The sequence below is a fragment of the Zootoca vivipara genome, chromosome 7 (genome assembly GCF_965207765.1).
Source record: "Zootoca vivipara chromosome 7, rZooViv2.hap1.1, whole genome shotgun sequence".
NCBI lineage: Eukaryota > Metazoa > Chordata > Lepidosauria > Squamata > Lacertidae > Zootoca > Zootoca vivipara.
The window spans coordinates 94,158,864-94,172,441 of NC_142590.1; the positions used below are offsets into that span (position 1 = coordinate 94,158,864).

General features: G+C 47.3%; 2 protein-coding genes across 2 annotated transcripts in view; one reads left to right on the top strand and one right to left on the bottom strand.

Moving 5' to 3' along the window:
* Positions 1 to 13,578, bottom strand: part of LOC132592472 (uncharacterized) — a 36,535-nt gene that overhangs the window by 3,184 nt on the left and 19,773 nt on the right. The window lies entirely within an intron of this gene.
* Positions 3,084 to 13,578, top strand: part of LOC118091520 (WAP four-disulfide core domain protein 18-like) — a 57,919-nt gene continuing 47,424 nt past the window's right edge. Inside the window, exons 1-2 of the mRNA XM_088673532.1 lie at positions 3,084 to 3,228; positions 4,191 to 4,325. Of these exons, the coding sequence (XP_088529658.1) occupies positions 3,150 to 3,228; positions 4,191 to 4,325 (214 nt within the window). The 5' untranslated portion in view covers positions 3,084 to 3,149. The remainder of the gene's footprint in view (positions 3,229 to 4,190; positions 4,326 to 13,578) is intronic.

The following is a 13,578-nucleotide window of genomic DNA, read 5'->3' on the forward strand; positions in this document are numbered from 1 at the left end:
GATCATTAAGCAAACGGTCTGTGAGCACCTAGAAAGAAACGCTGTGATCACTAAAAGTCAGCATGGGTTTCTGAAAAATAGGTCATGTCAGACTAATCTGATCTCATTTTTTGACAGAATTACAAGCCTGGTAGATGAAGGGAATGCTGTGGATATAGCCTATCTCGATATCAGCAAGGCCTTTGACAAGATGCCCCATGATATTCTTGTAAAGAAGCTGGTAAAATGCGGGCTAGACAATGCTACCATTCAGTGGATTTGTAACTGGCTGACAGACCGAACCCAAAGGGTGCTCATCAGTGGCTCCTCTTCATCCTGGAGAGAAGTGACTAGGCCACAGGGTTCTGTCTTGGGCCCAGTCTTATTCAACATCTTTATCAATGACTTGGATGATGGGCTTGAGGGCATCCTGAGCAAGTTTGCAGATGGCACCAAATTGGGAGGGGTGGCTAATACCCCAGAGGACAGGATCACACTTCAAAATGACCTTAACAGGTTAGACAACTGGGCCAAAGCAAACAAGATGAATTTTAACAGGGAGAAATGTAAAGTACTACACTGGGGCAAAATAAAAAAATAAAAAAATAAAAGGCACAAATACAGGATGGGAGACACCTGGCTTGAGAGCAGTACATGTGAAAAGGATCTAGGAGTCTTGGTAGACCACAAAGTTGACATGAGTCAACAGTGTGATGCAGCAGCTAAAAGAGCCAATGCAATTCTGGGCTGCATCAAGAGGAGCATAGCATCTAGATCAAGGGAAGTACCGTAATAGTACCACTGTATTCTGCTCTGGTCAGACCTCACCTGGAGTACTGTGTCCAGTTCTGGGCACCACAGTTCAAGAAGGATACTGACAAGGTGGAACGTGTTCAGAAGAGGGCAACCAAAATGATCAAAGGCCTGGAAACAATGCATGCATCATATGTAGTGACACCACACATGTGCACCATGCAGTGGCGCCTCCGCCGGTGCCTCTGCCAGCACCGCTCCAGTGCCACACGGGGGATGGCGTGGGACCCCCCCCCCCGCCTGCAGCTGCAGCCGCGAACGGAGGACCCTGGCACCATCCCCGCACAGCGCTGGAGTGGCTTGCCGCCGGCAAACCACTATGCAGCGTGCATGTGCAGTGACACCGCACATGCATGCTACACAGCAGCGCCGCCTGCGAACTGCTCCAGCGCCGCACGGGGATAGCGCCGGGATCAAATGTTGTAAGCCAAAAATGGCTTATCTTCTGAGTTAGCCAATAAAACTCAGAGACAAGAGGAGTTAGGAGTCCATTATGTTTATTGCAAAGCAATAAGGTTACAGTCGAATCATTTCGGAATACTGGAACCCCGCCCAATGGTCAGGCAGGGGTATTTATAACATTTCAGACAAAGGATTTCAATTTAACCAATCACATAAATCATTACATCATTTTAATATTTAATATTCATCACCTCATTTCATATTTAATACATATGTCATTACCTAATCTAATACGCATGCGCAATAAGCGTTGCTAACTAAACTTTGATTCTTACCATGATCTGTTACATATTGTTAGTTTGCATGTATGGGAACCTGTGTTACGTGTGGATGTAACAATTTATGTTTTATTGACAATAAAAATATTGTCAATGTATCGCAGGTACAAGAGAGGTTTGAGTGGGTAGGAGTTTAGGAAACGTTGTTCTAAATCTGCCATGAAGATGTTGGCATACTGTGGGGCCATGCAGGTGCCCATGGCTGTGCCGCTGATCTGGAGGAACAGGTCATCACCAAATTTGAAGTGGTTGTGGGTAAGGACAAAGTGGCAGAGTTTGGTAGCAAAGTCCGCTGTGGTTTTATCTGAAATGGTGTTCCTTATGGCTTGTAAACCATCGTTGTGTGGGATGTTGGCATACAACGATTCCAGATCCATCCATAGTGGCTAGTTTGTATTGTTAGGAAGATTATTCAAAGATTGTATTTTCCTCAGAAAATCTGTGGTGTCACGTATGTAGCTGGGAGCACTGATAGCATATGGTTTCAGAACAGAGTCCATATAGCCATAAACACCCACTGTAATAGTGCCAATACCTGAGATGATGGGGCGTCCTGGATTTCCTGGTTTGTGTATTTTAGGTAGAAGATAGAAAGTTCCTGGTCGAGGTTCCGCTGGTGTGTTTGTGAGGATCTGTTCTTGGATGTGTGGGGGTAGCTCCTTAACAATCTTGTTCAGTTCTTTTTTGTATTCTTGTGTGGGGTCTGAGTCCAATTTCATGTAAAAGGTGGTATTGGAAAGTTGTCTGTGAGCCTCCTGGATGTAATCAGTTTTGTTCATGATGACGACAGCTCCACCCTTGTCTTTTAAAAATAGGATAGCTTTGCTTCTCACACTGAGGGAACCGCCAGAAGGCCCTCAGCACTGGACCTCAGTGTCCAGGCAGAACGATGGGGGTGGAGCCGCTCCTTCAGGTATACTGGGCCAAGGCCGTTTAGGGCTTTCAAGTTCAGCACCAACACTTTGAATTGTGCTCAAAAAACATACTGGGAGCCAGTGCAGATCTCTCAGGTCTTGGAGGCGTTGGAGCACCCTCAGAAAGTCCAGAAGAACCATTGCCCATGTGGGAACTAGAACTGTCCAGATAATCTTGCTCGTGGAGGAAAGGGAAGGGTCCAAAAGAAATGGCCAGAGGCAGAGGGAATCAAGGCACAGAGAGTGAAGAGCCCAAGAAGGAGGAAGACGAGGAGGCCACCAGACTTCATGGTTAGGCAGGATGGAGTGCCCTCCGGCCTCTCAGCCGCTGGTTTATAACACCAGAGCCCAGATGGAGCCATACCCAGGGCATGCAAAAACGCTCTCCCATTGCCTCAGCAGCGTCCCTCTTCTTTGGCACAATGACATTTGTTTTGCAAAAGGAGCATTGACCCCTGAGATACTTTCTTGGAAATTGGATTGCAAATGGAGAATGTAAGGTGAAGTGGCCCCTTTGATCTTACCTTGCCAAGGGACCGCGACCTTTACATTCTCCTCATCGTTTCTTGTGCAATGCAGGAATATTTGCCAGTACCACCTTTCCTCATTGTCTCCTCTCTAGTCTGGGTGGAGCTCCGGCTGCATTGGGGAATTATAAAAACCACCTGGCTGGAGGCTGGAGGGCACAGTGACCTGCCTAGCCATGAGGTCTGGTGCTCTCGTCTTCCTCCTCGCAGGGCTCCTCTCTCTCTGTGCCGTGGTGTCCTCTGCTTCTGGCAAAGGTACGTGACCCCCTTTGGACCCTGCCTGAAAGATGGAGCCCTATCTACCTGAGCAAGGCTCTCTCTACACGTCTGTTCTTCTTCTGCTGCTGTTGCTCTGTGTGCAGAGTTCAGATCCTCCGGAGGAGCAGGCATTTCCGTGCCATGGAGGGCTGTCCGTCTGGGAGTGTTTTAGGGGGCTCTACCACAGACCCCCCCCCCCACTTTATGGCTCTGGTTTGGATTGACATCAGCTGCAACAAACCATAGAGCTCTGTTGAAATGAGAGGAAGCAGGCATCAAGGTTGGACGGAGGCTTCCAACACCTGTGTCCCATTCAGCAGGCAGCTACCCCCTCCACACCCAATTTCTGGTATGGCAGCTTTGGTGAGCTCCTCAAGGATGGGGAGAGGACACTTTCCACACAAAGTCCTTTCTCCAGCCTCCGTGTCCTCCTCCACTGGTGGCTTTACAATCCCACAGCTTGGCTTGCTTCTGTAGGCCAGCACTAAATTGTGCAGGGAACTCTTCCAAAATTTATCATAGAAATTGGAGGTTGTTGGTTTTTTTTAGCAGAGGACATCTTTCAGGGATTCTTTAGTTCTGATTCCTGCCTTGGAGGCAGTTGGACTAGATGCCCCTTGGGGGACCCTTCGAACTCTACAGTTCTAGAATTCTGTGAATGACAGCTGGGGAGGCGGGGGAAGGGAGGGAGATGCCTCTCCAACACCCACCCACAGCCCTTCAGCTGACCCGAATACCTGCAACCCAAGAGTAAAGCAGATGCCTTGGAGGCCAAATGCCTTGGAGGCCAGTGATTCTTGAACTGTGGTTCCTACATTGCTGAGCCTTGGACTTGATGACCTTTGGCCATCCCTTCCAACTCTACAAATCTATAAGGGAGCCGCCCTGGAGCCCAGAGTGGGCTGACTTATAAGACCCCCACCCCACTGCCGGGCAGTCATGTAGTTGTTCTGTTCCAGGGAAGCCAGGATACTGCCCCCCGCCGGGCAAATATGGACTATGTGTGGTGAAATGTTCTGGAGATGATTCATGTCTTGGGGACAAGAAGTGCTGCAGTAACGGCTGTGGCCAAACTTGCGAAACTCCGCTAAAGGGTAAGAAGTCCTTTCCCCTCAGAAGCAGACTGGGGTCTTGGGGTGCAACAGTCTAACCTTCAGTAGGATGTCCCCTATATCAGAAGGAGGTGGGGTGTATGGGAAAGAGATGGGACCCCTAGCCTGTGAACTCTTTCCTGAGGAGCTCATCAAGAACAGAGAGGTTAGAATCCAGCCATTCAGCAGCTGTTAAGATTCTTAGCTTGATAAATTCCCCAGGACTTCCATGTGCTTCTGGCACAAAGGCTTTCAAGCGCTCCTGAGAAATACTCAAAGGGACAAGAGTAGCCCTCATCTCCAAGAAAACATCCCACTAAACAACGGTAAGAAGTCATTTCCCCTCAGAAGCAGACTAAGAGTTAAGCAGGTGCAGGAAGGAAGTCTCTGGTGCCATAGCTGGAAAGAAGGTGGCATCAAGGGACAGGGGTGGCCACAGTGGGGGAACTTAGCCAGCCCAAGCAAAGACTGGTCCAGCTTCAGCCCAGATGTCCATCCCTCTGCTGGGAGGGAGAAAGGGTAAAACCTGGAGCCTCTTCATCTGGGCTGGGCTCATCCTAGAAATCCACAATCTTTGGTTGCTGGGGTTTGAAAAAGCCATAACTAATTCTACACCACTGTTGCCCTCCTTTCAAAAGATGTCTCTGAGCCGTAATATTGTTCTGTCTTTCAGAAAGGCCTGGAAAGTGCCCTGCCTTTCCTGCAGTAGTGGATCCACCTTGCGAAAAGGAATGTCATAACAATGATGAAACAAAATAAAAAAATTCCTTCCAGCAGCACCTTAAAGACCAACTAATTTTTTATTTTGGTATGAGCTTTCATGTGCATGCACACTTCTTCAGATACACTGAAGCAGAAGTCCCCAGGCGCTTATGTAGGGAAAGGTTGGGGGGGTATCACTCAGAAGGGTGGTGGAAATGGGTGATTGACTGACTGATAGCTGTTGACGACTGTGAATGACTGCAAATGGTCTTGCATGAAAAAGCAAGGGTTGGGATGGCTGAAGATCGCTTTATCATGTATATACATGATAAAGCGTTCACAGTCGTCAAGAGCTATCAGTCAGTCAATCACCCATTTCCACCACCCTTCTGAGTGATACCCCCCCAACCTTTCCCTACATAAGCGCCTGCATGCACACGAAAGCTCATACCAAAATAAAAAATTAGTTGGTCTTTAAGGTGCTGCTGGAAGGAATTTTTTTATTTTGTTTCGACTACGTCAGACCAACACGGCTACCTACCTGTAACTATAACAATGAGGGTTGTCCTTTTCCCAAGAAATGCTGTGAAAAAATGTGCTCCATGGTCTGCATGAATCCAGGTAAGAGGCTGAGCCCCTTGTGGAAGGACAGCACAATTAGGCAAATGAGGATGCTGATGATTTATTTTATTTATTGAGTCCCCCATAACAGCAGCCAGAGAAGCAAAACATCATTCTGGCAGCAAGAGCCCTTTGACAGTGGAATAGATTCTACCAGCAGACTAGAACTGTCAGGCTGGAAGGGAGCCCAAGAGTCACCGAGGGCTTTGCTCTTTTGCAGAGAAGCCTGGACGATGCCCAGGAGATACACGTCGAGGAATCTGCGTGGCAATGTGTTCCCATGACTGGAACTGCCCCGGTGTTGAGAAGTGCTGCGGGAGTTGCCCACGAATATGCAGGAATCCTGTCTAAGGTGAGATGATTTTGAATATGGTGGAGGGAGGAGTGCACTGGGAAAGAGACTGACTGACTGTGGTTTGTGGAAGATTTTGGAGTCTCAGAGATCAAAATATCTGGTAGCCTTCATGTATCTGAAGAGAGAGAGAGAGAGAGAGAGAGAGAGAGAGAGAGAGAGAGAGAGAGAGAGAGAGAGAGAGAGAGAGAGAGAGAGAAGCAGAAATACAGGACATACTGTGTCCTATTGAATCAATACATGATGTAACATTTTACTTCGAAATATAGTAGGATCCTTTATTATACAGGATGGGTGGCAACCCTAGCAATGAAGGGCTCTTGCAATGGCTCAAAGGACTTTAGTACGGAGCTTGTGTGTGGAGGCTGCAGGTGTCCATCATGACCCTCTTGGTCTTCTTTCCTTCAGCTTCTTTTCTGCAGCAGACCTTGGTTGGACCGGGAAAGGAGAATATTAGCCACTTTGAGACTCCTTCGGGTAGTGATAAAGCGGGATATCAAATCCAAACTCTTCTTCTTCTGCAGCAGAACTTGGCTGGACCGGATGCCCAGAAACAATGAGTGGAGCTTAGCCTGTATCATCTGAAGACCTTCTGACCTCTCCAAATGTGGTAATCAAGGCACCATGATCTGAGACCTTGGCTTTCCACCAACTTGTCAGGTTTCTGGTGGTTGAGCAAAGTTTGCTCATTCCAGCATCCTCTTTCTCTTTCGCACAATAAAGACATTGAATCATTTGCATTCTAGACAGTGTGTGTGTGTGTGTGTTTTCCCTGCTTCCTTCTCCAGTGTTGTCCCCAACTTTGTTGTCCCAATGGGGCAGGGTTGGGGAACCTTCAGCCCACCTTCCAATCTTGACCCACCAACCTTCCACATTTGGTCCTCAAGGTCATTTGGGGCAAGCCATACCCACCTGTCCAACACCTGATGTTATACGGGTTTGGGAGGCCATGAGAAATAGGGCGGGGCTTGCGCAAAGCCCACTTTGGAGAGCTCCCAAATCGCCCAGCTACCAGCTTGTTGTCCGGAACCATTGACACACTGCCAAGTGGAGAAGAGTACCAAGCAGAATTTCACTCCCTTCCCATCAGCTGATGCAAAGGGAAATTGATCCTGCTTAGCAATGGGTTCAGGTGCACAAGAGAGCTCTGCACACCAAGCTCAGTACTAAGCAGAATTATTCTCCTTCCCCAATCAGCTGATGGACAGGGAAAGTGATCCTGCTGAGTGTTGGCCCACCAGAGAACTCATTGCAGAGGAGTCCCAGAGCCCAGTGAGGATACAGAATCTGAATCAGGGTCCCCAGAGGCTCCTGCTATGGAGTTCAAGGAGGCACAGGGCTCTGAGCTTTCCACTGCAGACTGGGAGATCACTGAGCCAGATCCTGACAGACAGGATCCTAGGGAGCAACTTCCCATGGCAAAGCTAGAGCCAGGATTGGTGTCTTCCCCTTCCCCTTAGGAACCAAGTGCTTCCCACAGTCCCTCACTGGTTCTGCAGCACAGGGGGTGAAGCAGGTGGGATGTCATGGAGGGTCCACCTTCAGGTGAGAAGCTTGGCCCTTTATTAGGGGGCAGAGCTTGGGAGAAGTTTCCAGGGGGCAGAGACTTCAGAAGGCTCAGTTTGGCTCATTGGAGGAAGTTGCTGCCTTGGAGCTGTCAATGTTTCTACAACACCACTTATGGACTCATGTTTATGGAAGACAATCTTACTCGGCTATGAGTGATCACCAAAGAAGAAGAAGAAGATCTGAGGCACACACACACACACCCAGCACTGCTTTGGAGAATCATTTGGGAATGGGGAGAGATCCAGGGGCCTGTCATCCCAACTTTTTGTTGCCACCCCCTGGTAGTGCCGAAGCTCCATGATCCGCTACCGGGGGCAGAAAGCAGCCGGGGGCGTGAAATGTGCCCCGTGGGGTGTGGCGTGCATCCTGGGTGTGTGTGTGCTGACCGTGAGGGTGTGGTGTGCCGCACACAGGGATGTGGCGTGCATTCTGGGGGTGTGACACGCCGCTTGTGGGGGCATGGCACTTAGCGCGTGTGGTGGGTGCGGCACATGTCTGGGGAGGCAACACGATGACACCCTACTGTAATAGTGGTGCCGGGGGCAGTCCACTCCCTCCGCACTCCCATTCCTCTGCCAGTGCCCCCTAGGAGTCCTGGAAAGCTGAGCAGGCCAGACGGGGTGGCAGAAGAATTTGGTGGGAGCAGACATTATGCTACTAGTCAGCAGATCCCAGGCCTGCCTGCCTTGTTCTGCCTGGGGAGTCCTCATCTCCAACAACTCTCCATCTCCCCTTCTATAGCTCTGCCTCCACTACAGACCCTCCTGTCTGTGTCAAGGGGGAACACCCTTAACCCTTGAGGATAAAAATGCCATGGGTCAATTATTTTATGTTTTCATTGTTTACAAAAGAACTTTATGTTCTGCCAAACCATTTCAGATTAGTCATTGGTCAAATATAGATATTACTGGGTTTTTTTTTTAGCAGTGAGGTTGTAATGTTCTCTTTCCACATGTTTCTATGATGGTTTTTTTTTTGCTATTTATACTTATATACACTGCTTGGGGCTCTTAAAATATTATAGCAGTGAGGAGCAGCTAGCTGATCCTTGGCTGGCAGCCCTAAGCTCCTGCTGCCCACTCCTTTGGGGTGGAGAAGCATCTTCAGTTTGCCCCTGAATTTTGCCATGGTCCAGGCAGCCTTGAGTGACCCAGGCTGAGCCCTTCAGGGGGCTTTGGGAAGAAAGGACCTCTCCCACTAGAGCTCCACTACAGAATCACAGAATTGTAGAGGCGGAAGGGACCTTGAGGGTCATCTAGTCCAAGCCACTGCAATGCAAGAATCACCTCGCCTCCCTCTCTGCTCCCAGTGCAATGGGGAATAGCATGGAAGGGCATCCTGACTTGCAGAATATTAGACAGAAATCCCCTTCTTCCTTGGGAGGCGGCAGGTGTGCTTTCAAACCACCTCCTCACTCAGGCAGCTCTGTGGAAAGGCTGCCCACAGCTCTTCAGTTGTTGGGACGGTTTGTTGCAAAAGCTGCTGAGGGAGGAGAGAAGTTCCAATCTGTCCTGCTCACCACCTTCCTGGGTGTGCTGGGGTTCTGCAACCCCCCTGATGCTTCTGGGAGATATAAAGAGAGAGAAGCCAGGCTGGGCGGTGGACTCCCCATTTAGCCTGCCCCACCATGAGGTCTGGTGTCTTGGTGCTTCTTGTGGGGCTCCTCGCCCTCTGGACTGAGCTGACACCCACCTCTGGTCAGAGGGCAGCAGGTAAGAGATTGGGTGAAGGCATGGGGCACGTGTTGTGAAGTGGGAGCTTGGACAGGGTGAGGGTTAATGGAGCCAGAGGGACTGCAGAAAACTCACTTCCTGGTCACTGGTAAAACTGCCATGCATGTTCTTTGTCAAGGTAGCAGCAGAATGGGTGACTGGACTAAGAAGGCCAGGAATTGTTTGGAGAAGCCAATTGTCCCAAATCAGAGATGATGATATTTAACTATGAGGAAGATGAAACACGAATTTTTTTGAAGGAACTAAAAATAGATGTAAAATTAAGAAATGTAATCAAGTACTTGGGAATAAATATAACAAGGAATTTAGAAAATTTAGAACAGGGATAGGCAAACTCTGGTCCTCCAGATGTTTTGGGACTACAGTTCCCATCATCCCTGACCACTGGTCCTGTTAGATAGGGGTGATGGGAATTGTAGCCCCATCATCTCAGCTAAAGCACCCATCTGGAGGGCCGGAGTTTGCCTATGCCTGATTTAGAACAAGAGAATTTTAACAAATTAAAGAAGGAAATTAAGGAAAAGCTAGAGGAATATTAGAAAATTAAGCTTTCATGGTTTAAAAGAATAGAGATTATTAAAATGAAATTTTTGTCTAGAATAATTTTTTATTTAGAATGTTACCAATTAAGATATCGGAGACAGAGATAAAGGGTTGGCAAAGTATGATCAACAAATTTTGTAATGGGGATAAGAAACTTTGAATTTATAAAAAGAAGATGGTATAAACCCCAGAAAACAGGTGGACTGGTTCTTCCCAACATAAAGTTATATTATATAGCAAGTATATCATATATCATAAATATCATAAATGGGATAACAGAACCAGGAGAGTTAGAATGGTTAGAGAGTGGTACATAAGAAATGAGGGAGAAGTTAGGGAATATATTCTTTTAGCAAACCAAATAGACAATAGTGGCAAAATGTTGAAAATCCCTTCTGAAGAAACATTATTGAGATATGGGTGAAATATAAAGAAAAATTGATAACAGCAAATTCCCTACTAACTCCAGTGGTGATGATAGAAGACTTCTACCCCCAGCAGAGCCCTGAAAGAGGTTCAGCACCAAGGACAGCACCACGTCCTGGCTTCTCCAAAAGGGTCTCTGACCTCATCCTTCTTGCTCCTGCCATCTCCCTGCTCCTTCTTGCTCCTGCCGGAGCCCATTTCACTCAAGTTCCCCTTTGCTATTTGCAATAAATAAACCTGGATATTTGCTCCTGAATCCTAGAGATGTGTCTGAGTTGGTGGGTGGGTGATTGGCAGAGGAGGGCTATCCTTTTCTGACTGCGCTCTGCTTGCTGAATTCCCACGACATTATTCCTCAGTGTGAAGCAGAAAGAGGCCTTCCTGGGCTTCCACTGGTGATCTCTTTTTCTGAAAAAAAATTACAAAAAGGGCCAGAGGCTTTAGAATTTTCTTAAATTTGTCATCTTTTCGTGGGGCCTGCAAGACAGAGCTGTTCCGTTTGGCCTTCGGACTGACGCAGTCTGACCCCACGGTTACCCTCCCCCAAGGTTTTATTTCATAATGGTTTTATCTTATTCGTAGATTTTTAATTTTAAAATTGAATTTTAACATTGTATTAATCTGCGTTTTAACTGAATTGTTTCTTTTATACTTGTGTTGATATTATTTGTTGTTAGCCGCCCTGAGCCCGGTCTTGACTGGGAAGGGCGGGGTATAAATAAAATATTATTATTATTATTATTATTATTATTATTATTATTATTATTATTAGTGTGGATGCCTCAACTCAGACAGCAACAGGACACATTTTTTCTGATTAAAGAATGTTGCAGAGTCATAGAATTGTAGAGTTGGAAGGGAGCCTGAGTGCCATCTAGTCCAACCCCCTGCAATGCAGGAATCTCAGCTAAAGCACCCATGACAGATGGCCACCCAACCTCTGCTTTAAAACCTCCAAGGAAGGAGAGTCCACCAGCTTCCAAGGGAGCCTGTTCCTCTTTCAAACAGCTCTTACTGTTGGAAAATTCTTCCTGATGTTTAGTTGGAATCTCCTTTCTTGCTATTCATCTAGTCCAGGCATCCCCAAACTTCGGCCCTCCAGATGTTTTGGACTACAATTCCCATCTTCCCCGACCACTGGTCCTGTTAGTTAGGGATCATGGGAGTTGTAGGCCAAAACATCTGGAGGGCCGCAGTTTGGGGATGCCTGATCTAGTCCAATGCAGGAATCACAGCTAAATAATCGCTGACAGAACAAAGTAAAGCAGAACCAAGTCAACACTCACACGCCATTATTGTGGTAGCCACATGCTCACTCTCCCTTCTTCCACAAACAATTTTTGGATGATAAAAGCAAACAAGACTCAAGAACAAGACACTCTGGAGTGCAGTGATGTGGGTCATTTTATTGCAGGGAGGGGAGGGGGCTGGGCTGAGCCCATGAGGGTCAGGAGGGAGCTGGAACAATCGTTCCCTTTGCATGTTGGGTCCTGAGCTTGAATCTCCAAAACCAAGACTGCAGAAGCTGCTGGGATTCAAGGCTTGGGGTCACTGTCAGGGCCCTGTTGAGAGAAGAGAGGAGTGTTAAGGCTTGTGCCTAATTATTTTGTCTTTGACAATACGGTACTTGCCATCACTTTCCCTCAGACAAACATCTTATGCATTTCCCATCCTATTATCTGCTTATCACACACAATGGAGCAAAATTCAGGTGACGGGTTTCAGTAATTACCATGGAACTAAACTCTTTGGCATCTTGGATCTTTTGAGATAATAATTGTAGTTATCCATTGCAAACATACCTCTCTTCAGATACAAGCAGGCCTCTCAAAATGTAATTAAAAACAGCCATACAGTAAAAAGCCAGGAACATTTGTTTGTTTGTTATTTTGTTTGCTTGCTTGTTTGCAATTGATTCTATCATTTATTTATTAGCTTTATATACCACTCCATCATAAAAACTCAGTGTGGTTTGCACAATAAAATACAGAATAAAAACAAAACAGCAAAACAATAACGCCCACCCCCCTTCCATGGAGACATTTAAAAGGCTGTAGAATATTAATCAGCCCAAGGCCTGGTTGAAGAGAAACATTTTCGCCTGGTGCCTAAAAATAGATAATACAATTAAATAATTTGTAACTACTGTATATAAAACTGATTTGTTTTAACTGGCTTTAATATTCCAGTTTCAAATTGTAACCTAATAAACAAGAATAACTCATCCACATTCACATTCACACCCACACCCACATAATAGTGCTGTGTCCTTCCACAAAGGGATCGGCATCTTACTTGGATATACGCAGACCATGGAGCACATGTTTGGGCAGCATTTCTTGGGGTGAGGACAGTGAAGATCAAGTGTACATTCCTGCTGGCAAGGTTGCTTCACTCTTCTCAAGTTGAAAGGGCAGATTCCAGCCCTTGACCTCCAAGGCCCTGTGACACAGACCAACGTCCTCACTTAGAAACATCTTGTGAAAAGAAGGCAACTTTGGGGCAGAACAGGGTTTCGCCTCTTCTTGCATATCCCTAACTCAAATAATCCTTGCCTTTCTAGGATGAGCACAGCTTGTATGAAGAGGGTCCTAATTTTTGCCTGTCTCCCTCCCAGGAGAGGGATGGACATCTGGGTTGAAGCTGAATCAGTGTTCGCTGGGGCTGGGCAAGTTCCCCCACAGCTGCCACCCTCTTCCCTTCATGTCCCTCCATGTTCTTTCAGTCATGGCATGTGCGGCCAATCTTTCCTTTCTCAGCCTGTTCTGCTCTTCGGCTGAAGCTATTAGACCCAGCTTCAGTTGTGTGTGTGTGTTGGGGAGGTGTCTCCATCTCCCCCTCCCTCCCTCCCCAGGTATCAGCCCACTTCTCTTCCTTCCTCCCATCCAAATTGAGCTCTCAGGTTTGCTGCAGAAGATGGCAACCCAAACAAGAGAAGGGAAGGATTCCCTTTGGAGCCCCCTAAAAAAATGGTTCCAAATTAGGGAGTCCAGGGACCCCTGGGGGGCCACAGAATACACCCTGGGAGTCCGCGCCCCCATCCCTTGCCTTCCCCCCCAATAAGTTTTATTTGTTTGTTTGTTTGTTTATACCCCACCCATATGGCTGGGTTTCCCCAGCTGCTCTGGGCGGCTCCCAACAATATATTAAAAACACGATAAAAGATCAAACAATAAAAACTTCTCTAAACAGGGCTGCCTTCAGATGTCTTCTAAAAGTCAGATAGCTGTTTATTTCCTTGACATCTGATGGGAGGGCGTTCCACAGGGCGGGCGCCACTACTGAGAAGACCCCCTGCCTGGTTGCCATT